This window comes from Rhincodon typus, chromosome 13, assembly GCF_021869965.1.
Source record: "Rhincodon typus isolate 14 chromosome 13, sRhiTyp1.1, whole genome shotgun sequence".
Classification (NCBI taxonomy): domain Eukaryota; kingdom Metazoa; phylum Chordata; class Chondrichthyes; order Orectolobiformes; family Rhincodontidae; genus Rhincodon; species Rhincodon typus.
Genome location: NC_063344.1, coordinates 19166882 through 19190332, shown reverse-complemented (window position 1 = coordinate 19190332; position 23451 = coordinate 19166882). Strand labels below are relative to the sequence as shown.

General features: G+C 41.7%; 1 protein-coding gene across 1 annotated transcript in view; it reads right to left on the bottom strand.

Moving 5' to 3' along the window:
* The window catches only part of tnika (TRAF2 and NCK interacting kinase a), a 206858-nt gene that overhangs the window by 13852 nt on the left and 169555 nt on the right, over positions 1 to 23451 (bottom strand). The window contains exons 18-20 of the mRNA XM_048604542.1: positions 9270 to 9469; positions 7354 to 7483; positions 3466 to 3633 (exon numbers count right to left, since the gene is read on the bottom strand). Of these exons, the coding sequence (XP_048460499.1) occupies positions 3466 to 3633; positions 7354 to 7483; positions 9270 to 9469 (498 nt within the window). The remainder of the gene's footprint in view (positions 1 to 3465; positions 3634 to 7353; positions 7484 to 9269; positions 9470 to 23451) is intronic.

Sequence of the window (23451 nt, the reverse complement as noted above, 5' to 3'; positions counted from 1 at the left end):
GCACTCCCTCAGTACTGACCCTCTGATAGTGCAGCACTCCCTCAGTAATAACACTTCAACAGTGCAGCATTCCTTGAATATTGACCCTCCAACAGGGCAGAGGTCCCTCAGTTCTGAACCTCCCACAATGTGGCATTCCCTCAGCACTCACCTACTGACAGTGAGATGCACCCTCAGTACTGACCCACTGACAATGTGGTGGTCTCTCAGTGTAGCATGAAAAAGACTGGATTATAGGCTCAAGTTAGTGAAGTTGACCTCAGTGAAGCCACTCTGAAATCCTGAGCAGACTCTGCTGGGGTGAAAAGATGTTTTTCATCCAGAACTGACTGAGAGAGTCAAAGCAATTGGCAGTTTACAAGTTATTTCCACATCTCCCTCTATTTCTTCACGTACAATGTGTAAGATGGTCATACCGTCACCTGCTGTTCACATGTCAATGTTATTTGTAGAGGTCACTGCAGGGAGCAATGCTGGTTTTCACCCTCTTTAAGTGCAAGGAGCCAGGTTTAAATCAGCTTTGATCGGCCAATGCAAGATCTCTTTTATTGCGCAACACAGAATAGACATTGAACCAGGGTCAAAATCTCCTTTTGAGATTCTCTCAAGGGCTATCTTTTCATGCTTGCGGGCTTTTAGGGGCTCTCTTTTGATTTATAATGGTTTTGTAGGTTTTCAGATGAGACGTATTCTTGCCCTTTAATTTACTTAATACATGTTGCCATCACATACCAACAATACTGTCTTAATTAAGATTGGCAAATGAGCTCACACAGAAGCAGAATTAGAAGAATTTGTCAGTGCCCTAAGACCACAACGTACAAGGGAAGCATTAATTTCATAGATACCAGAATAGTTAAGTTGGCACAAGACATCAGATGTAAGTTAGCAAGAAAAGATTTTTTTTCCCAAAATGATGACACACATTTCAACATGAAAAGCCCATCACCTTAAACACATCTTCCAATGACTGGTAAAGTCACAGTTAATGCATCTCCATCATATATTCCCAAAGGTAGAATATTATAGCCAGGCAGTTTTTACCCTTTTTACTGCTCAAATCTCAATCACTCATTTAAATCTAACAATTGCAGTGGGATCCATGACATTTTTCCCAAGTATTGTAGATCTGAGGCTTACACAACCTAACACAGAACTTAAACTAGACTCCTTACCATCACAACCCAACTCCCCTTCCCCTCACCTTACCCTAGAAACTAGAACATCTGGCCTCAGACAAATGTGGCGTCTGATTCTGGCCTCGGCTAAAGCCCACTTCCACGCCCCTCACTCCAGTGAAAGGTTCCATCAGTCAGTCCCGGTTATCGTTTACTTATCTAATTGGTCGCTGTTCCCCCATTCACAGCAAGGCTCGGCCTGTGATTGGAGGAGTTACTCCATGCTATTTTCCTCCTTTCAACTTACAAAGGGTGATCTTTCTCAGACTGGTCAACCCTACCAGTGAATTTACCAAGGTGATTTGGGAATGTTTGGGGGCGGATTTCCTATTTCCCCTGTGTATTTCAGTGTTGCTTTGAACCCTAGATCCTTGTCATTCTTGTTACAGCCAATGTGTTCAATATCGTTATATTTTCAAACTGCGCCTACCATTTTGGGTAAAATGGATATGATCATGTGAACTACTCTGAACTCTTCTTGACAACAGACTGGAAAAAAGATCTAAAGTGAGGCTTAGGATGTTGTACTGAGAAGATGGTAAAGGGTAATTACACTTATGTATAGCAGCAGCAATCTCTAAATTTGCAACGGGGAGACTCAGAGTCTCCCAAACTCCCAAAAAGGAACTGAAAATAGTTGTGTTGTAAAATGTCCATTTACTTCCAAGATAAAAGATAATTGATGCCAAGAATAGCTAACTTGCATTCCTACCTGAATATAGGCTCATGTGTTCTACAGGAAAGAGAGCAGAGGAAGGTACTTTTGATATCACAGGCTTCTTGAAAAAGGAAGGAATATGACAGATAGTGAACAGGGAGAGAGACAGTCTCTAGACAATGAGATGTCATGTAGCCATTAAAGGGTACCAGGTGATTCGACCTGGTACAGCTAGAGGGAGAATCATCAGAACAACCTTTACTACTATTGGGAGAATTCAAGGAACTCGGAAAACTGAGGAAAGCACTCATAGTTGGTCACTTAAAGCATGGCAGAATGGGAACATGGGAACATGCTGGAAATTGACAGTATTGTGAACTGCTTGCCTTAACGACTGAAATTCCTTGGCAGATACATTGTATAGTAAATGTACAAGGAAAAAGTTTCTTTCAGTAGTTTAAAGTATAGGCAATGTAAAGTCACAATGGTGCCACTGGACCATAGGGCATCACTCTTAATAGAGGGAGATGATTGGTGATGGTTTAACCTGAGGGTCACCACAACTCAGGCAAGAGGAAGAGGTTAAGAAGGAAAATCCTTTATGGTAACCTCTGTTGCTGTGAGAATTGAACCATACTGTTGGTATCATTCTGCATTGTAAACCAGCCATCCAGCCCACTGAGCTAAAGGAAGAAACTGCTGACAAAATGAAAACAAGCTTTAGTCAATGATACTTCGTTTGTTACTGGAAAATCATTCAGCTTACAACTGTTTTTTTTTCGTAAAAAGTGATTGATCTTCATGGAGATTGTGACATTCAGTATGCCTCAGTCCTGAATGCCACCCCATACCAGCTCAGTTACTGGGAAAGACTTGGCAGTTAAATAAAATAAACATAAACCTTGAACAAAATCTTGAACATTGTGCACTTTCCTTTGGACCCAAGTCTTAGAGTTATTAATAGTAGCAGTATCATAATCCAAACTCAATTAACAATGGATTACCGTGCTTAAATTCAGGAAGGGTGAAAGATATTACCTGCCTTAGGCTACAGATTTTCCATAATCTGTCAATTCAAATAAGCACTAAAGAATGTGCTAGGATGTTACCAAATACCAGCTGGCACAGTGCCAACTACGTTCAAAGCTGTGACACCAAAGCATAAACCCAAACTCAGTATTTGCTGAACAACTTCCACCAACTCTTTGGAAGCCTGGAACCCCAATAACTTAGAAACTAGGCAACTACCTGGGAGTGAGTGGGAGAAGTTGGCAGCAGGAGAGGTGATGGGGTGACAATTTCAAAGAAAAAAACATGCATTTTTGGCAAGAAGTCAATGTCAAGTGGAGGTCCCAGTGATTTAGACAAGGACTATGTTTGATTTGAGACTAGTCACAGAATTATTATTGCAGACCCACCCAAGGGATGTTGGGTAGTGTTGCAGAAGAGGACCACTTGGCCCATTGTGCTCTGTGCCAGCTCTTTCAAAGAGCTATCCAATTAATCCCATTGCAGGTGCTTAAGGTATTTGTCCGAGTTCTACGTCTGGAAGTGGCAACTTGAGTGAGAGGATATATTCCTCCCCATTATATAGTACCCCACACCCACATCACCACCACCACCACCTACCCCAGCTGCTGAGTCCTTTTCCTGAGCGAGTTGAGATGTGGTTCGCCCAATTGCCTCGGTTGGTGTAGTGGCAGGAGACTGGCTTTGCTGCACCAGATCGGGCAGATTGGTGTGGCTGGCAAAGCCGTTACTGTCAACATGGCCAGTCCACTTTTTGTCACCAGAATTCTGCAGAGACACAGAGAGACAGATAGATAGATAGATGGATAGATAGACAGGACAGATGGATAGACAGACACAGACAGGTGAAGCACAAACTGCTAGCTACTGATACCCAAAACAGCCAGCCTAATAAAAGGTATCATCCACCCCCAACCATATCCCCATCCCAAATCCAGCAAAGCAAGGGAGGATGGAAGTGAGGAAAACATGTAACAGGCTGGGACAATATCAAGGCTGTCAACTTCACCAGATGAAAGAAAGAAAGACTGCACTGACATAAGTGGCTTTCACAGACACAGTAAGTCCAAGAGAGCTTTACAGCCAATGAGTTTTCTTTTGCATGTGTGGCAACCATTGTAATATAGAAAATGCAGTAGCCACTTTTACAGAGCGAACTCTCACAGACAGAAATCTGATAATGATGAGGTAATCCATTTTTTACCATATTGGTTGAGGGATAAATAATGGCCTGGACACCAGGGGATAATTTCCCCTGCTGTTCTTCAAAATAATGATTGTGGAACCATTTGCGTCCACTTGAGATAACAGACAGCATCCTGGTTAGACACTTCATTTGAAAGACAGTACCCCTGACAGTGTAGTGCTCCCCCTGACTGTGTAGTGCTCCCCCAGTACTGAGCCAGGAGAATCAGCCTGGAGGTTTGTGCTAAGGAATGAGGTTTGAACCAAAACTTTTCTGATTCAAAGGCAATTGAACTGCAACTGGCTCCTTAAAGCCTGGAGGCTTCATCACATGACCATTTGCACTCACCATTGATGATTCACCATGTTTACTTTAGCCAACTGGCTTGTTCTCAACTGTCAGTGAAACAACATTCATATCACTAACTTGTCCCTGTAATTTTTTTTTCATTTATCTTCCAATTCCTGGAGAACTGTCCCAAGACAACACAGAGATCAAATTTAGTACATGGCTTTGATTTGGAAACAGAATTGAATGGATCAAAGCCAACTGGGTAGCTGAGAACTTTAGTCTACTTCCTGCAAAGAAGTGTCAACTCCAAAGTAACACGGCAGATGTCAAAAAGTAAATAATTAAATGGCTTGATAGCATCACTAACATTGGATTATTCCAGTTTAGCGATTGGAAGTAAGGACAGGAGTTTAAAGAAACCAAAAGTGGGAATGGTCCATATTTTGGGCAGATCTTCATTTCCCAGAAGGTAGTGATACCTCAAGAATGTGCTAGCAGATGATGTGTTGGGTGCTGACTCTCTCCAGGAGGGGTCTAGACCAGCTTCTGACCTGGGCAGAGGTCACATGATTAAAAATGCAAGCTGTCTTCACAGAGAACATGGCACCTTCTTGATCACCTGAGCAGGTTTCGATCACCTGACGAGGTGAGGCAAGGGGATTGGGAATATGGTGGTGGTGAGAGGACAAACCTCTGCAACATTTTTCCATCATTGGTTGCAGAGTTATCATTACTTCTGTTGTTTCTCCAAGGAGATTATGTGACTGCATAGGGAGGGATTTTGGCTTGAGTTTGGAAGTGTTTAGTTCCATTGTTCTTGTTGCCATGTTGTGATACAGTGTCAATGGACCAATGGTCTTTTCTTATCCATAAAGGTTGAATGATGATAAAATAGCAGCTTCTGATTGAGCCAAATTCCAGGTGCAGGGACAACTAAAGGTTAGGGGAAGGGAGAGGTCCAAGCACTGGATTTTACCCTCTGAATCAATTGGGATCAAAGTGATACAAAGGTCACAAAGCTGCATGATGTTGGAAAAGTCACATGGCAGCAATTTTCGACAAACAAACTGACAATTAGAGTCTGGGCTTACTATCCAATTGACGATGATGGGTGAGCTCTGGATCTCAAGAAAACCTTCAAACATGGATGAAGCAACATAATACATTCCCAAGGAATAAAGGGAGACAGGATGTCAATGATGAGGTGCCCCCTCTGCAACTTCGTTAATTTACCCAGAAGCCAGGCTACCCAAAAAGAGAAATGTATCCTCAGGGTGCAGATACAACCTGGTCTGTGGGTTGGCCCTCAAGCCTACTTGCAGAACTGCTCCCTCACACCCATGCCAAAACCTCCTCATTCACCTCCAAGCCATGCATCATCCAGACTTGTTGCTCCTTCAGTGTCACTGAGTCAAAATCCTGGAACTCCCTTTCTAACAGCAGCAGTTTAACGAGGCAGTTCACCACCCCTCCTTCCAGGGCAATTAGGGATGCAGAATAAATTCCAGCCTTACTGCTACTCTCCATACCAAGAATGGATAATTAAAAACCTTCCCACTTTTGAAGTTTATTGTCAAATTCCAGCAGAGTCAACATACTAAGTTGGTCAAGACAAGACCTATGGTAAAGTTCTTTTAATGCAGAGCGGGGAAGCAGGGAAAAATGAGGGGAACAAAAGTGAAGGAGAAATTGATTAAAGTCATCCTGCCCAATGATGGACATGTTAACTAACAGCTTTAGTGGCAGGTATCAAGGCTAGGCCTGTCTATGGGTATGATGATCAATTAAGATGAAGAATGTTGGACAGTTTTACATCATGAATCTAGTTGATGTTTACATGCCTTGTTTCTATGCCATACCCCAACTTTTTACTATCAGCCATTAAGGCACAACATTGGGCAGTTTGAGACAGTCCAGATCTATGGAATGGAGCCGGCACTGGATTGGAGAGGCACATACTTAGCCTTTCGCCCTCAACAGCTGAAAGGAAAAGAGCTTTCTTCCATCATGAATCTGAAGACTTGATTGAGGAGTTCAAAATTACAAATGGTTTGACAGAATAAATGGAGAGAAACTATCCAATGGCAGGAGGGTCAGTAACTAGAAGACACAGATTATAAACTAAGCAGCAAACAAACCAGAAGGCAGGTGAGGAGAATAGTTTTACATAACTCGGCAAGTTGTGATCTGAAATGCGCTGCTAGATCGGGCTAGATGGAAGCAAAATCTATACGAATTTTCATAAGAGCTTTGGACAAATACAGTGCAAGTTTTGCACGGCTGTAGGGAAAGGAAAGAGGAGGGGGATTAACTTGACAGTTGCGTAAGAAAGCTGACACAGGCACGAATAGCTTCTTTCCTGCATTGTGTACTCTATGAATCCTTGGTTAGTACTCTACATTCCAGAGCTAATGAAAGGTTGCAACTTACATTATTACATTTCAAGCCCAAAATAACATCAGAGAAGCTCGCGGTGAAGACGCCCTATAACAGTTAGTAGGTTCAATGCAGTGAATAAATGGAATCACCCTGGGAGTTCCACCTCTGCTCCATCATAATCTGGCCAGTAAGATCATCTTTTGCCTGTTGCAAAAAATGTTAGAGCCTCCTGTCCAAATGGCTATTCCCTGGATAGAATGACAACAGTTCTGCTGCCAGCTGCCATTGAGAATAGATATGTGCAGTATATTGCAATGAGCAGCAACAGTTTTTCCCTTTGACTTTTCTTCTCATCTCCTCCATTATTTATATTTTTACTTACTCCACCTGTTTCTTTCTTATGTTCAATGTGCTTCTATTCATCCCCTTCCCATTGATCCTCAGTCCTCTCTGCGACGCCATAACCTGCAGATGATCTTCGCTATCGACCACATTTCCGTGTGCAACTTGCTCAGTTTAATTTCTTTTTAAATTATTCAGATGAATACATGAAAGCTGGTTCTGTTCCTTCTGAAGGTGTAACTACAAAGTCATATGTTTTAATTATCTTTTCGCACAATCCCTGCACGTACCTCTCGGATAATCAGGGTTCCATCTCCTGAAGCATTGTTGTAAAGATCAGATGGCAAAGCTCCCTCTTGCATGCCCACCAGGCCGTAGCTCTCATTGTACTGCTCGCTGCTAGCTGGTGTAGAGGACGGCCTGCAAGACAAGGACCCAGACTCAGGAGCATGCAGTTTATTTGCAAAATATTCAGGAGCAGTGGAACCCAAATTCCATCAGTGATAGAAAAAAGAAGAGGGAATGAGAAAGGAAAGAAGAGAGAAAGGGAGACAGAGCAACAGAGGAAGGGAGAGAAAAAAATGAGTAAGAAATGAAAAGAAAAGGGCACATGGGATAGAGAAAGAATAAAAATAAAAGACACGAGAAAGACTTGAATTTCAACAGCATCTTTCACAACGTTTCCAAGCCGTTTACAGTAGCTTGGGTACTTCTGAGGTATTGTTATCGTTGTAATGTTGGAATCATAATAATCAATGTGTACACAGCAAGATTCTATAAACAGCAATGTTAAAAATGTCTAGATTTTTGTGATATGTATGGGAGGTAAATACTGACCAGAACCCAGGTTTGTCTCTCTAACAGTGCCAATGGGATCTTTTAAATCTACCCGCAGGGACAAACTGGGTCTTGAGACTCTAAAAACGTAGTTCAGCACTATGAGTGGATTTAATTCCACAGGTCTCTGCAGTGGAATTAGAATCCACCGTCTTCTGACTCAGCACTAACAGTTCTCCCCACAGAGCCACAGCTGACTCTTTCTATTACCGACACAATTTTGAAGCTTTAATACAATTTATACAATCATGGGCTTTGCTCATAAACCACTAGCCAACAGGTTAACAAACAAAAAACATGCTCACAAATATAATATGCTGTTAAAATGTTGAGTTGAACCACTGGTAGATGACGGGCAAATTCACTGAACGGGCACCATGAGAACTGTGGTAACATTCTAATCAAATCACAGGAAGAATGCAATCATGCTGGAGATGGTCTGAGGAGATTTACGAGGATGTTGCCAGAAATGGAGAATTTTCATAAGGAGGAATGTTTGGATGTTTCTTTGAAATACAAGAGGCTGAGGGGATATTTTATTAAGGTATATAAAATTCTGAGGGGTCCAGATAGAGTGAGTAGGAAGAACTAATTTCTGAGTAGAGAAATCAATACAAGGGGAAAACATTTTACAGTAAGTTGCAGTAGGTTGGGTCAGGTTGAGGAGAATTTCTTTCACCCAGAGAGTCACAGTTTGGAAAGGTGGTAGAGATAGAAACCCACTCCACAAAATTAAACAAGATCTGGATATGCACTCAGGCTGCTGTAACCTGCTGACCCCTAGAACAGAGGCTAGAATTAGGATTGGGAAGGACATTTCTTTTTTAGCAGTACAGAAAAAAATAGGCCAAATGGTCTCCCTCTGTGCTATAGATTTTTGACGCCCCTATCCCAGGTTCAATTCTTGGTCTCACGCATGTAATCACTTCATAGGGATCACATGTTCCACTTTAGCCAATTATTATCTTTTTGAGGTCTTCCTTGCTGCTCCAAGCCTCAGAATTAATTGTGCTGCACTTCCCAACAACTTTTAAAAAGATCCTTCATTATCTGGTCAAGTTCACATCCCTAATTGCTCTTGAGGAAATGGTGTTGAGTTGCCTTCATGACAAGTGAGTGACTTGGAAGGCCATTTCAGTGAAGAGTCAATCACATTGCTAACAGCTTACACTCACATATAGGCCCAGACTGGGTAAGGATCACAAATTCCTTTTCCTGAGGGACATTATTGAACTAGATTTTATTTTAAGGACAAAACATAATTTCATCGTTACCATTGCTGAGATTAGTTTCTCATTCCATGCTTATTTACTTAAATGAATGGCTGTACGTTCTGTGTGGAGTAACTGGTATTTAAGACTTTCCTTACATTATCCTTGGAATATCACTGACTGGTACTGTCCCATCCTGTGCCTCATTTTCTGCATCTTCCTCCTCCTCCTCCTCTTCCTCTTCCTCACTGCTTTCCGATTCTTCACTGGACGACGAGTAGTCGGTGACTTTGATTGGAGGTCGCGATGACTCTTCATTGCGAAGCTCCCGCAGTTCTTTGGCCAAAGCTGTCAAGTCCTAAGAAAATAAGTAACAAAAATATAGTCTAAATAAACTCGCCAAAAGCTGGGAAATAAAGATGCAATCAGTATTCACAAGAAACAAAATGCAACAAAGCAAAGCTTTGGCATTCAAAAATAGAGAGGTTTTGCCAATCAAAGGCTTTTCTTCAGAAAAGGCTCAAAACAAGACATCAGGGAGTGAGCTTGAATTGGTCATTAGGACTAAGGAAATGTTCTGTGTCAAAGTTGTTAGAAAGCAGTGAGTTTCCATCAAGATTTTCTCAATAGTTTGTCCAATTTCCAAGACTAACTAATATTTTAGTTAGTTTTGTTTTGGTAATATTTCCACGGGTGCATTATAGTCTGTCAATGGTGTCCTGTTATTTCAATCTTGAACAGCATGTGTATGGGAAGGTACAATAACATGGGGTTACGAACGATGAAGGAAGTCAGTCAGCATTATCTTAGGGAATAAAAGGAATGTTAATGATCATGATGGTTATTTGGGCCAGCCAATTACCCACGTGAGGGTTGGAAGGGACATGACAGAAGAGACGGAGGACATGAGGGCAACACAGAGCAGGCTTTGTATTTGAAATCTATATAAAATTCCAGGTCTTGCAACTTCAGTGGGGTCAAAACTTAATAAGCGGACGGCCCCTCGCAAACAACCTCTTTTAGTTAACCAGATACTCATAAGATATATTTTCCTTTCCTTTCCATGACAGCTTTGGTACTGATGGAATTCAGTACTCTCTCAATTCAAGGAAGTCCACACCAGAGACAGCAATCACAACCAAAAATAGGCAAATTGCTTCTGAATGGCTTGAAAGATATTATGACTATGGTATTTGTTTGCTCTATTTCCCAAGAATCCCAGGAAACCAAGCTGCCACCAGTGTAAACATCTACATTAGATTCAGAGCTGCAACCTTTTGATATAAAGTAGAAGATGCACCAAGAATCAACATGGCCCAAACCTCTGCATCTAACACCCAGCAAACATCTCCTCCTGTCCTTCTCTAAGGTTAACTCCATGGGATATTAAGGAGATTCTACAAAATTATTGACCACCAGCAAGATGTGGTTCCTCAGGGGCTGACATCCACTGTCTTATCCAAGGAGTCAATAAGAACATGTGTGAGGACCAAAACAATGAGCATCAGCAAGCTATTTAACTACATAGGGCATCCTACACCCAGCAATATCTGCACCTTTGGGGAGGGGACCAACAGGCTTACAAAGCAAGAGAATAGGGCCGCATTACAGGGCAGCTATTTGGATAACTATACTCAGTGGCACAGTGTCCAAACATAGAAAAACAGCATTAAATGGGGGAAAACATAGTAAAAAGGCAAAGCTAATCGCTCTTCACTTAAATGCATGTAGTATTTAAAACAAAATTAATAAATTAGTGGCAGAATTACAAGTTAATGGATGTGATCTTACAACCATTATGTAGACATGGTTACAAAAAGATCAAAGCCAGGAACTAAATATTCAGGGCTATGTGAATTTTTGAAAAGACAGGCATGAAGGAAAGGAAATACTGAAAGCCTGGATACAATGAAAGTGGAGAAGATGTTTTCACCAGTAGGAGAGACCAGGATCCAAGGGCACAACCTCAGAGTGAAGGGAACGACCCTTTAGAACTGAAATGAGGAAAAATTTCTTCAGCCAAAGGGTGGTTAATCTGTGGAACTCATTGCCACAGAAGGTTGTAGAGGCTAAGTCATTGCGAAGGGAAGGATATATAAAAAAAAATGCATGTAACTGTAGGCCTCTTTGCTTAACATCTGTAATTGGGAAAATGTTAGAATCTATCATAAAGAATATAACAGTAGAGCGTTTAGAAGTAAATAATCGGGTCAAGTAGAATAAGCATTACTTCACAAAGGGGAAATCATTGCCTGACAAATTTACTTGAATTCTTTGAGGAGATAACAAGCGAGATAGATAAAGGGGAACCAGCAGGTATATTACATTTTGGATTTTCAGAAGACATTTGATAAGTTAACACGCATTAGGCTATATGATAAGATAAGAGCTCATGGAGGTAAAATATCAGCATGAATGGATTGGCTAACTAACAGAAGACAGAGAGTTAGGGGCATTTTCAGGACAGCGATCTATAACTAATGGACTGGCTCAGGGATCAATGTTGTGATGATAATTATTTACAATAATGTCAATAACTTGGATTAGGAAAGTGAGTGTATTGTAGGAAAGTTTACAGATAACACAAAGATAAACAGGAAGGTAATTGCTGAGAATAATAGAAAGAGTCTGCTTAAGTATACAGATAGGTCAAACCAGTGGTCAAAATAACTTGGCAGACAGAATATAATGTGAGAAAATTTGAGATTATGCGGTATGGAAGGAAGAATAGAGGAGCTAAATATTACGTAAGTGGAGAAAGACCGCAGAAAGCTGCAGTACAGTGTGATTTGGGAGTCCTTGTCTATGCATCACAAAAAGCTAGTATAATTCTTCAAGACAACAGCGAAGTTAAATGGAGAGTTGGCCTTTATTTCAAACAGAATGGAGTACAAAAATAGAGAGGTCTTGCTAAAACTAAACAAGACACTAGTTAGACAACACCTGGAATACCACGAACATTTTTGGTTCCCATATCTAAATACAGATACAATGGCATTGGTGCAGTTCAGAAAAGATTCACTAAGCTGATCCCAGATATGGAGGGATTGTCTTGTGAGGAAAGGTTGAGTAGATTGGGCTTGTGCTCACTGGAATTTAGAACAAGGTGACCTTACTAAAACATCCAAAATTCTTAGGGGGATTGACAGGGTAGATGCAGAAAGGCTGTTTCCCTTTGTGGAAGTGTCTAGGGCCAGAAGGCACAATCTTGGAGTAATGTGTAAGAGTAAGGTCCATTTAAAACAGAGATGAGGAGGAATTTCTCCTAGAGGGTAGTGTATCACTGGAATTTTTTGCTGCTGTGTGTTATAGAGGCTGGGTCATTAAGTAACTTCAAAGCTAAGATGGAGGCTAAGAAATGTGCATCAAGCAACTCACCTCCTGGCCCTACGAAACCTGTCCACCATCTACAAGGCACAAGTCAGGATTGTGATAGAATATTCCTCACTTTCCTGTATCAGTGCAGCTCCAACAACACTCAAGAAACTTGACACCATCCAGGACAAAGCAATCTGCTTGATTAGCACCATATCCACTCCCTTCACTACTGACATCGAGTAGCAGCAGTGTGTACCATGTACAAGATGCACTGCAGAAATTCACCAACGCTCCTTAGACGGTTACTTCCAAATCCATGGCCACTTTCACCTTGATGGACAAGGGAAGCAGACACGTAGGAATATCACCACTTACAAATTCCCCTCCAAGCCATTCATCATCCTAACTTGGAAATATATTGCCATTCTTTTGGTGTAGTTTGGTCAAAATCCTTGAATTCCTTCCCTAATGGCATTGTGGATCTATCTACAGCACATGGACTGTAGCAGCTCTAGAAAGTAGGTCAACACTGCCTCCTCAAGGACAACTAGGGACGGGCAATAAATACTGGACCAGGCATTGATACCCACATCCAATGTCTGAATTATAGATGTTTCATTCTAGCTAAACAATACAGTGTAAGAAGGCAGTAGGATTCACAAAAGAGGAAAGGTACTCAAATTGTTTTTCACAATATTCCTGTCTATTCTGATTAATTTCTACTCATCCAACAGATTAAAGGTTGGAACGTCTCTGGGTGAGGGATAGGCAAATTGTGTTAACTTTTGAGACAAGTTTAGCAATGGGGTAATAATGCAGGCAGCCATTTTCTGGTCCAGTAAAGAGGAGCAATCTTTTCACTAAATAATAGTCAAAGCTTTCTTTGCCCTCTTAGGTCACAGACACTGATTGAGTAATGAAGGCATACTTCCTCATTTGCCAATGAAGATTGACTCCTTGACCAACATCACTAAAAGAGATCATTTTGTCACTTTCACATCGCTGTTTGTGGTATCTTGCTGTGTGCAAATTAGCTGCCACATTACAAATACTGACAATGATTTAAGAGGTGCTTCATTGGCTGTGAGGTATATTGGGACAGTTTAAAAGTCACTGCAGAAATATATATTTTAAAAAAAACAATAAATTTTGCCCGCATTATTCAGACTTCATGTGGATACTCTGATTATATATGTTACAATAACTGGTGAATATTGGAGTGAATTCACAACACTTCACTTAGAATGGGATCAAAAGCCCACTGTGAATACTACTCAGATTGATATCATTGGCATAATTCTCATTCTCAGGCAGTAACTGCTGACCTCTTGCCTCACTGATGCTTTCAGAGCTCACTGTGGTTCTAGACTTTGCTCCTGTTTCTAGTAATGCAATAATATTCTTGCTAATATCTCTGTCTCAGACTTGCTACAGTGTTCCAGCGAAGTTTAATGTAAGCTAGAGGGACAGCACCTCCTATTCCGCTACAACGTTCAGACTCAACGTTGAGTTACAAAACCTTAATCCACAAACTCTGTATTCCACATTGATTGCCCATTCCTCTCCCAATGGCCCCCTGTCCTGATTGTGTCTTCAGTTTACATGGTTTGCTCTTTGTAGAATATCTGTCTGCTATGATCACCCACCATTAACACCTACTATTTCTCTTTATTCTTTCACTATTACCATCCTTTGCATTTTGCTTTTGGGCACTGATCTCATCTGTTCCGCTTGCTTCTCTTCCTGTATTTTTTTACAACATAAAATCCACCATTTTTCTAGACCCCTCACTTCCAAAAAAGAGTAATGTTGGACTTGAAACCTTAATTTTGTTTCTCTCTTCACAGACGCTACCAAACCTGCTGAGTTTCTCCAGCACCTTGGTCTTTATTTCAATGTTCCCACTTCTCATACTCCACAAATTTGAACTGATTGAAATGTCTATTACTCATATCTGACCACCCATCAAGCTCTGTCTGGTCAGTTCATCTGTACTTGCTGATGGCTACTCGCATTTGGACCAGCAAGGCCTTCATTTTAAGATTTACATTCTTGGTTCAAATCACTTCCCGACCTTGCAATTTTCTTCCTCGGCAACTTTCTTGAGTCCAACTTTTCTCTAAGATCCCTGTATTTCTCAGATTCCAGCCTTTTCGACATCCCCAGTGTTCACTGTTTAATAATCAGTTGCCTTGCAACAGAAGCCTAGGTCTTTAACTCTGTATTCCCTCCCTAAACTTCTTCATCTCTCCACCTCTATCCTGCTTGACATGTTCTCTAAAAATGACCTTTTTAACCAAGATTTCACCCATCCTAATTTCCCCTGATGTGGTTTACCATCATATTATATTTGATAATGCCCTTGTGAAGAATGTTAGGATGTTTTGCTGCCTTAAAGTTGCTAGAAAGGCAAATAATTGTTCTAGGAGTCCCAGACTAACATGCATGAATTGAAATCCTGTTTTATTTTGTTGGTCTGATTTATTTCAAAGTCAGTTTGAAAACCTTCAGCATGGTCCCAAAGAGTTTCAAACTCAAGCCACTTTGCAAAGCTTGGTACAAAGACACAGCAAAGGTGAGTTGGTAGTCTTTCACATTAAATGTCACAAACATAACTATGTCCAGCATGCACTGCCTTAATGCCAGTGCAAAGTCAACACATCACAATGACAACTAACCATCCACACAACACCAAACTCGAGGTACACTGAGGAAGCCTGAAGTGCAATTGGTCAACTGAGCAGGACCATTAATTTGCGTTCAGCCTTTGAACAATTGCATGAAAAGCAGGCAGTTGTTGGGGTGGATTTCATGCAGAGTTTCAGCAATGCAAAAGCACCTGAAGCATCAAAGGTTAAAGCACACATAGCCTGTTAGGTCAGAGTGGGCCACTGTGCCTCACACGCAATACATGCAGATGTTCAGAAGCTAGCATTTGCAAAGCGTTAGTCTTACCATTTCTCCCTACATTAGTGACCGAGGGGTCAGCATGGGGAGAGGGTTCAGGGAGAAAGAAAAAAAATAACTACCACACAACTTAGCAAAAGAAAACCAAAAGAAACTCAGAGAGGGTTATTCTGTGAATTTCAGTTATCCTTCGATTATTCATCAATGGTCCAGGCCAGTGTAGATGAATAGTGTGGAACTCAGTAGAGAACAATTAGAAAATATGTAAATGATTATAGTTTTGGCCAACAATCTGGGCCATTTCAAACATTGAGCAAAAGGATTATAGAATATTGAAGATGCTTAGTTGTTACATTCTGCAAATCACAGCCTGAAGAGGCAACTGTAACAGATTTAATAATAACTTTCAAGAAATAATCATACTATATATTTCAATAGGAAAAAAAAAATGCAGGGATATGAGGAAACAAAATTGAGAGTGGAAGTAATTAGATAGGCCTTCCAAACAGCCAGCACATGCATGGTGGGGCAAATGGCCTTATTCTGTGCTGTACATTCTAAAAACTAATCTTTTGATGGTAATTCTTGAGTTTTTGTGAGATTGGTCTAAAATAAAGGCCCCAATCTGAAGACATTTGAAGGATCACAGAGGTTGACACAATGATGCTGTTGTGTTTTCTGTTCTTCACCCAGAAATCAACAGAGATTTTTTTCAAATTAAAAATAACTGCACTGTTTCTTCAAACTCCAAATACACAACAGGACACCTGGCTGTAATTAAACAGTAGGCTTATGCAGAGCACAGCCCTGAAGGCAACTACCTGGTGTGCGCTCTCTCAATTGGGAGGGTCAAAGACATCTTCAACTTGGCTGATAAAACCCAACCAGAACGTGAGATGATGGAATAAGTTTCCTCCATAACTTAACCTTGAGGACTGCAATGCTAGGGTTGATTTTTATGAAGCACATTTTTTTTATGATGTAACTATCCTTCACTTACTGTATTTTGCTGGAGAAGTCATCCTGCTTATGTCAGTGGACGTTGCTGTAGTTTTCTCTTGTGAATAAACTTAATTTGCTTTGTTGAATGAATAAACTCAATTTGCTGTAAAACAGACTGCTGTCAATCCTGTTGGAAATTTCTCACCCACTCCAAATCATTGGCCGATAGTGGTTTCAATTGACTGTCATGACTATCTCAGATGGAATTAGATTCAAGAGTTGAGTATATCTGGAAGTTTGACAGAGCAAGGACTGTGCTCATGGTCAATGTAACTTGAAATTTCCATACTTGGGTAGAGTCAAGCTCAGTCCTGTTTTAAGATAACTATAACTTCAAACTATTTTTTTTTTAGAAAGCTGTGCAAGGTTTCTTCATCCCATCTGACGATCTGAACCCTGCCAAAATACAGCCTCATCTTATAACATGACTATGGGGGATCATAGAATCCCTATAGTGTGGAAACAGGCCATTCGGCCCAACAAATCCACCCCGCCCCCTCTGAAGAGCATTCCACCCAGATCCATTCCCCTACCCCTGATTTCCCCATGTCTAACCCACCTAACTTAAACATTCCTGGGCAATTTAGCATGGCCAATCCACCTACCCTGCACATCTTTGGACTGTGGAAAGAAACTGGAGCACCTGGAGGTAACCCACACAGACACAGGGAGAATGTGCAAACTCCACACAGATAGTCACCTGAGGTGGAATTGAACCTGGGCCCCTGGCACTGTGAGGCAGCAGTGCTAAACACTGAGCCATCGTACCATCCCGAAGATAACAATGTAAAGTGCCCGGAACTACCACAAATTAAGAATTGAAATGTCAATTTCAATGAAAATGAAGCCTAGCAATTGCTGTGAAATCTTGATCATTGTCATTAATTGACTGCATGACAAAAGGGGATAACCTGGATGGTTATACGAGATTCTGAGGGATTGGAGGAAGCTAGTGGACTAATTGTGCTGAACGGTTTGTTTTCTGGGGCTTTAAATGCTATGTCATAGGGCTTGGGTTGGGAGGAATGAAGACAGTTTAGTTCCTCTCAGTTATTTTTGAGCGGCCATTGCTGGAAAGTGCTAATGGGTTGTGGCAGCTTTAGGGGGTGGGGGAGAATAGGATGTGCAGTTAGTTAAACAAAAGACAGCCATCTTAGCCTACTCACATGTGGAATGCAGCCTTTTTGTGTGAATGGCAAGATATCAATCTCTCCAAATAGTCTGCTACCACTTGAATCTTGAATGTGTCAGAGGGCTACTACATCCAAGGAACACACCCCTAACCTCACCCCCATTTGTCCTGACCCCACTGCCAAATTGAAATTTTAAAAGTTTGATCAGTATTTTGTTGGGAGAGAATTCCAGATTTCTATTACACTTCATATAGAATTATATTATAGAAGAAATGCTACAGTGCAGAAAGAGGCTATTTGGTACAGTCCGTGGAGCCTGTACCAACCTTTCAAACAGCATCCCACCCAGACCCATCTCTATTGCTGCATTAATCCCCAATAATCCACCTAACCTTCACATCAGGGAAATTTAACATGGTCAATCCAGCTTACCTGCACATCTTTGGACTGTGGGAGAACATCGGAGCACCCAGAGGAAACCCTCACAGACACGGGGAGAATGTACAAACTCCACACAGTCACCTGAGGCAGGAATTGAACCTGGGTCCCTAGCGCTGTGAGGCAGCAGTGCTAACCACTGAGTCACCGTGCTGGCCCAAAGAAGAGGTTTGTGAAGAGGTTTTTCAAACATCGCTCCCACCCACCCCGCCACCACCCCCCAGATTGCCCTGGGTCTAATCTGATGTTTTGCATATTTATTGCGGACTCTTCCACGAGAGGAAATAGCTCTTAGCCATCCACACAATTAAATCCTTTAATCATCGAAAACACCTTAGTTCAATCATCCATAATCTTCCAAACTCAATAGAACACAAGCTTATGCAATGACTCTCTGCAGTTTGAGTTTCTAAATCCTGATGTCATCCTTGAGACAATAACTGCTAATGATGATCTCGGAAAAAATGTGCCAACTTCCTTTCCAAAGTTGCATTGTAGATGCAATGCCCAAGAACTGAATTAAACACAACAGCTAAATGCTGCAAAAAGCACCTAAATTTGGTCTGGGCTTACATTTAGATTCCTCTTCTTAAAATTAAAACATCAACAAATTCAGAGGCCATGATGGTCCCGAGGATATATCCAGCTATTAACACCAAGCGACAGGCCATAGGGCATTAGGCTCGCCTTACAAGGTTCCCATCCAGTAGTTTTGATGCAGGGAACTGTCATGCTCCCCTTTGTGCAACCACCACTCCCCCACACCTCCACCACCACCACCACCCCCCCCCCCCCCCGCCCCCGATCTGCCAATTCCACCTCCCTGATCTGGACGAACACCCAAATTAACAGTGACAGCTCCACGTCTCTTGCAAACCTTTGTTACAGATTTACAAGTTTCATAAAGAACCTTTGTAAAGCAGATTGCTCACTTGCCATAAAAGAGTGTAAGGTGTAGGAGCAGAAGTAGGCCATTTGGCCCATCGAGTCTGCTCCATCTTTAAGTGAGATCATAGTTAATCTGATAATTCTCAACTCCATTCTCCTGCCTTTTCTGCATAATGCTTGATTACCTTCTTGATTAATAAAAAAAGCTATCTATCTCAGCCTTGAATATACTTAATGATCCAGCCACTATAGACCTCAATGGTAAAGAATTCCACAAAGTTACTTGCATCTGAGAGGAAAAGTTTCTCTATATCTCTGTTTTAAATAGATGAGACTTTACTCTGAGTTTACACCCTCTGGTCCTAGACTCTCCGACACAGAGAAACAATCCTTCCACATCTACCCTGTCAAGCCTGTGAAGAATGTTTTATGTTTCAATCAGGTCTCCTCTCATTCTTCAAAACTCTAACGAGCACAGGCCTAACCCATTCGACCTCTCCTCAGAAGACAACCCCCCCGCACTCAGTGTACCTTTTCTGGACTGACTCAAATACAATGTATCTTTCCTTAGATAAGGGGGCCAAAACTGTTCACAGTTTCAGCTGTCATCTGACTAATACCTTATATAGATTTATTAAAACCTCCCAAACTTTTATGCTTCATCATCTTATTACCTGCTAAACTTGGATCCTAGTCAAACACAAAGCAAAATACATTTCACTGTTCCTGATATAACACATTCCAGTTTGTGCAGTGCACATTCCAATCTGTACACACAATTCACCAGTATCTATAAATGATCAATTCAGTCCATATAACTCAGCCCCTCACCAGCTGGTAAGATGGGTACAGAACTGTCTTGGTCAGTGGGGTAAGTGTGTTTTTCTGACTGAAGCTCTGTGATCAGTCGTCTTCTGCTTTCATGATGCTAGTTTCACATACAGTTTAGTCAGTTCTGTTGAAATGAAAAGATTACTGCCCCAACCTGACAGTTCCTTCTCAAAATCTGACAACTGTCCTCATATTCACACATGGAATTTTGGATTTGCCAAGCTTCCAGAGTAAGTCTAGAACCTTCTGGCTTAATCTTCAAGGTACTACTCATATAAGTGTGAGGCTTTGACGGCCTTTGGCAATCTTTACAATCTAACAGTTTTACTGAGGTTGAGGAGCAGGCGGATACAAGAGATCAGACACAGAAGTCATTAAAGGCAGTGACGCAGATTCAGAGGGTGGTGCTCCAGTGATAATGTCACTGGATGAGTAATCCAGAAACCCAGGCTATTTTTCTGGGGACCTAAAGCAATGCTGGAATTTGAATTCAATTGAGAACTTTGCCTTAGAAAGCTGAGTTTAGTAATGGTGATCGTATAATCACTGCTGATTGTTGTTAAAAACCCATCTGATTCACTAATAGCCTTTAGGGAAGGAAACCTACCATCCTTACCTGTCTGGCCTACATGTGACTCCAGACACGCAGTAATGTAGAGAAGTGTTAAACAGCCTACCAGCCTCTCAATTCAAAGGTAATTAGAGATGGACGATGAATTTTGGCCTTGCCAGCCACATACACAAACCATTAAGGCATAAATTTTGAAAAATGCAATCCTGACAATTATTGACAGAGGAACAATATTGAAATGTAAGAAGATCATGTAAATCCTTTATACAGCCTGCTTAAACCACATGGAAAATTGTGAACAGTTCTGGTGTCTACATTATTAAGATGATATATAAGCATATTCAAACATACAAATTAGGAACAGCAGTGGGCCACTTAGCTCCTTGAGGCTGCTCCTAAGATCATGGTCAATCTGATACGGCACGACTGAAAGCGCATAAAAAGATGCACACAGATGTTAACAAAGAGGTTGGACCTAACAGGAAAGATTGACCAGACAGTGAATCATTTCTTGACAGAAAGAGGGCTGCACCAGATTGAGGTTTTAAGATACATTTTCAAAAGACTAGCTGATCTCTCTCCTGATATTTTTTTAATTAATTCACTGGAAGGGGCTATCTCTGGCCAGGCCAGTTTTTACTGCCCATCCCAGAGGCAGTTAAGAGTCAACCACATTGCTGAGGGTCTGGAGTAAGGAAGGCAGTTTCCTTCCCTAAAGGACATTGGTGAACCAAATGGGTTTGTCTGATAATTCACAATGGATTCATGATCATCATTAGACCCTTAATTCCAGAATTTTTTTTAAAAACTGAATTCAAGTTCTACCTTCTGCCATGGCAAGAATCAAAGCTGGGTCCCCAGAATATTACCTGGGTTTCTGGATTAAGAATCCAAAAGTATTAACATTAAGCCATCATCTCCCCCATATCTTCCTCTTACACAAATACATCTAGTCATATATATCCATGCAATATCTGGAAGGTGGATGTATAATTACTGAACATCCTGGAACTATGCTTGAGCTTTGGTAACCCTGAGCTCTGAGGCTGGAGTTGGGAGCCAATTCCAAGCAAGGGACTGATCACTGAGGGCACTGACCTTTCTTCTTTCTGAATGTGATTGGATCAGTGGAGAGGTTTTCCCACTCATGGGTGGGGAACTGATCTAGGGGCCATAAATATATAAGCGTCATGAATCCGTCCAATTCGGAATTCAGGAGGAACTTTTTTACCCAGACAGAGGTGAGAATGTAGAAGTTGCAACAGCAGGGATTGGTGGAGGTGAATAGTACAGATGTATTTAAGGAAATAAACGCAAGGGAAACAAAGAATAGAAAGATACAGAGATACAAGTGACATGAAGAGAGGATGGAAGGATTATGTACAGTAAAACATTGGCATAGACTAGACGCGTTGAATGGCCTGTTTGCATGCTATACAACTTATTCAATTCCAAACAGTGACAGCAGCCCAAGAAAAAAATTGAGATGCATTTCAATTGTGTATTAATCTCATCAAACACTTCCATTTCTTAGTTATAAAATGTATCGGAGCGGGGAATTTGATAAACAAAAGTGGCATTTCCAACCTGAGCTGGCCATTCCATTCTTCACATTCCCTTTTCGTTAAAAGAAAAGAAACGATATAAAAAGATCACAATGCCACCATGGCTTGTTTTGTGGATTGATGATGTGTTCTTTCTGTATGAAAGATGGCACTAACCTCATCTATTGCTTTCTTATAGCTCTGGGAAGAAGGCAAAGTTAGTCCGCGATCGAAGTAACAGAGAAGCCAAGAAACAGAGAGACAGAGAGAGACAGAGAGACAGAGAGACAGAGAGACAGAGAGAGAGAGAGAGAGAGAGAGAGAGAGAGAGAGAGAGAGAGAGAGAGAGACAGAGAGAGAGAGAGAGAGAGAGAGAGAGAGAGAGAGAGAGAGAGAGAGAGAGAGAGATAGAGAGACAGAGACAGAGAGAGAGAGGTTAAGAGACAAAAGAAAAAAAAACCAAAATGTTAGTTCAAATGCCAAGGATCAGTTCAATCAAAAAGTAAATCACAACAATGCTCTGCATAACAAATAACTTCAGCAAACTGTGCAATTTCAACCAAGGTTATTGATATGGTGTGGTAATGGGCAAAATTAAAATGGTGCCCCAATTCATGCTTGCTGGTAGCTGCCTTCATAACCAAACAACAGGTCAATTCAATGCTGTGCACCAAGTCAATGCAGATAAAGCAACAAGACAGAGTTCATGGTTCAGGGACTCAAGAGTGGAGGCCTTCAGATGGTGGATGTTCCTGCCCTGTCACACCAGAGCTGGCACGGAATGCGTCTTCACCAATCGCAGCTGCTATTTAACATCCCAAAGCTGTTTGGTGGGCATGGGATTATAGGGGTAGGGCTGAGGGTGGAGCCAATACAGCTGGATGGGGTGGGGAAACCTCAGGAAGCCAAGCCTAAAATTACTTTGCACATGGCTCCCCACACTGACCAGCAGAGGTGCCTGGACAACAAGCAGGATCATGAAAATCCCAGTGAGTTTCCACCTCACTAGAACCCATGTTTTCATAGTTGAACAGCCAGTCCAGCTGTAATCACTTAAACACCATACAGTCCCTCACGCTGTACCCTGCATGGCTGCATGCTCAGCGCAGAATTTATATCCTTCTCTATGGCGTGTTTGTGGTGGGAATGCAGGTGAGGCCACCCACCCCCATCCCACCGGTGACAGCCTTCCCAGTCTGTGGGCAAGGGATTCGCCATGTGGCAGTCCTATAAACCCTCTCAGTGTCGCTTGTGGGAATGTCCCAGGAGGGATAGGATGGGAGGTGTGAAGGGGTAGGTGGGAGGTGTGGCTGCTGCCCTTATTGAAAGACAATGAGTGCTGGAATCAGGAGTGTGCCACCCCCAGAATGGGAGTGTGCCTGTGAAGATCCACTCTCTGCCCTCATGGCTGGCTCCCCTTCCACCATCACTCACCTATGTCTGGTTTTGTGGCAATCTTGGGCCTTGGTTGGATGTAATACCAGCAGCAACCACAACCTCCCATCGGTACTGCTGAGCAGGAAAGAGCTACCAGCCTCTGATTGGGTGGCAGCTCTCAATGGGCAAGAATTCTATTGCAGGGATTTTTCTTCACCACCCTGTTCAATGCCTGATACGGACTTATTTAATATGACAAGCCTTGCTGAAAAAGAGGCAACATTAAACTTTTGAGATAACAAGGTGTAGAGCTGGATGAGCACAGCAGGCC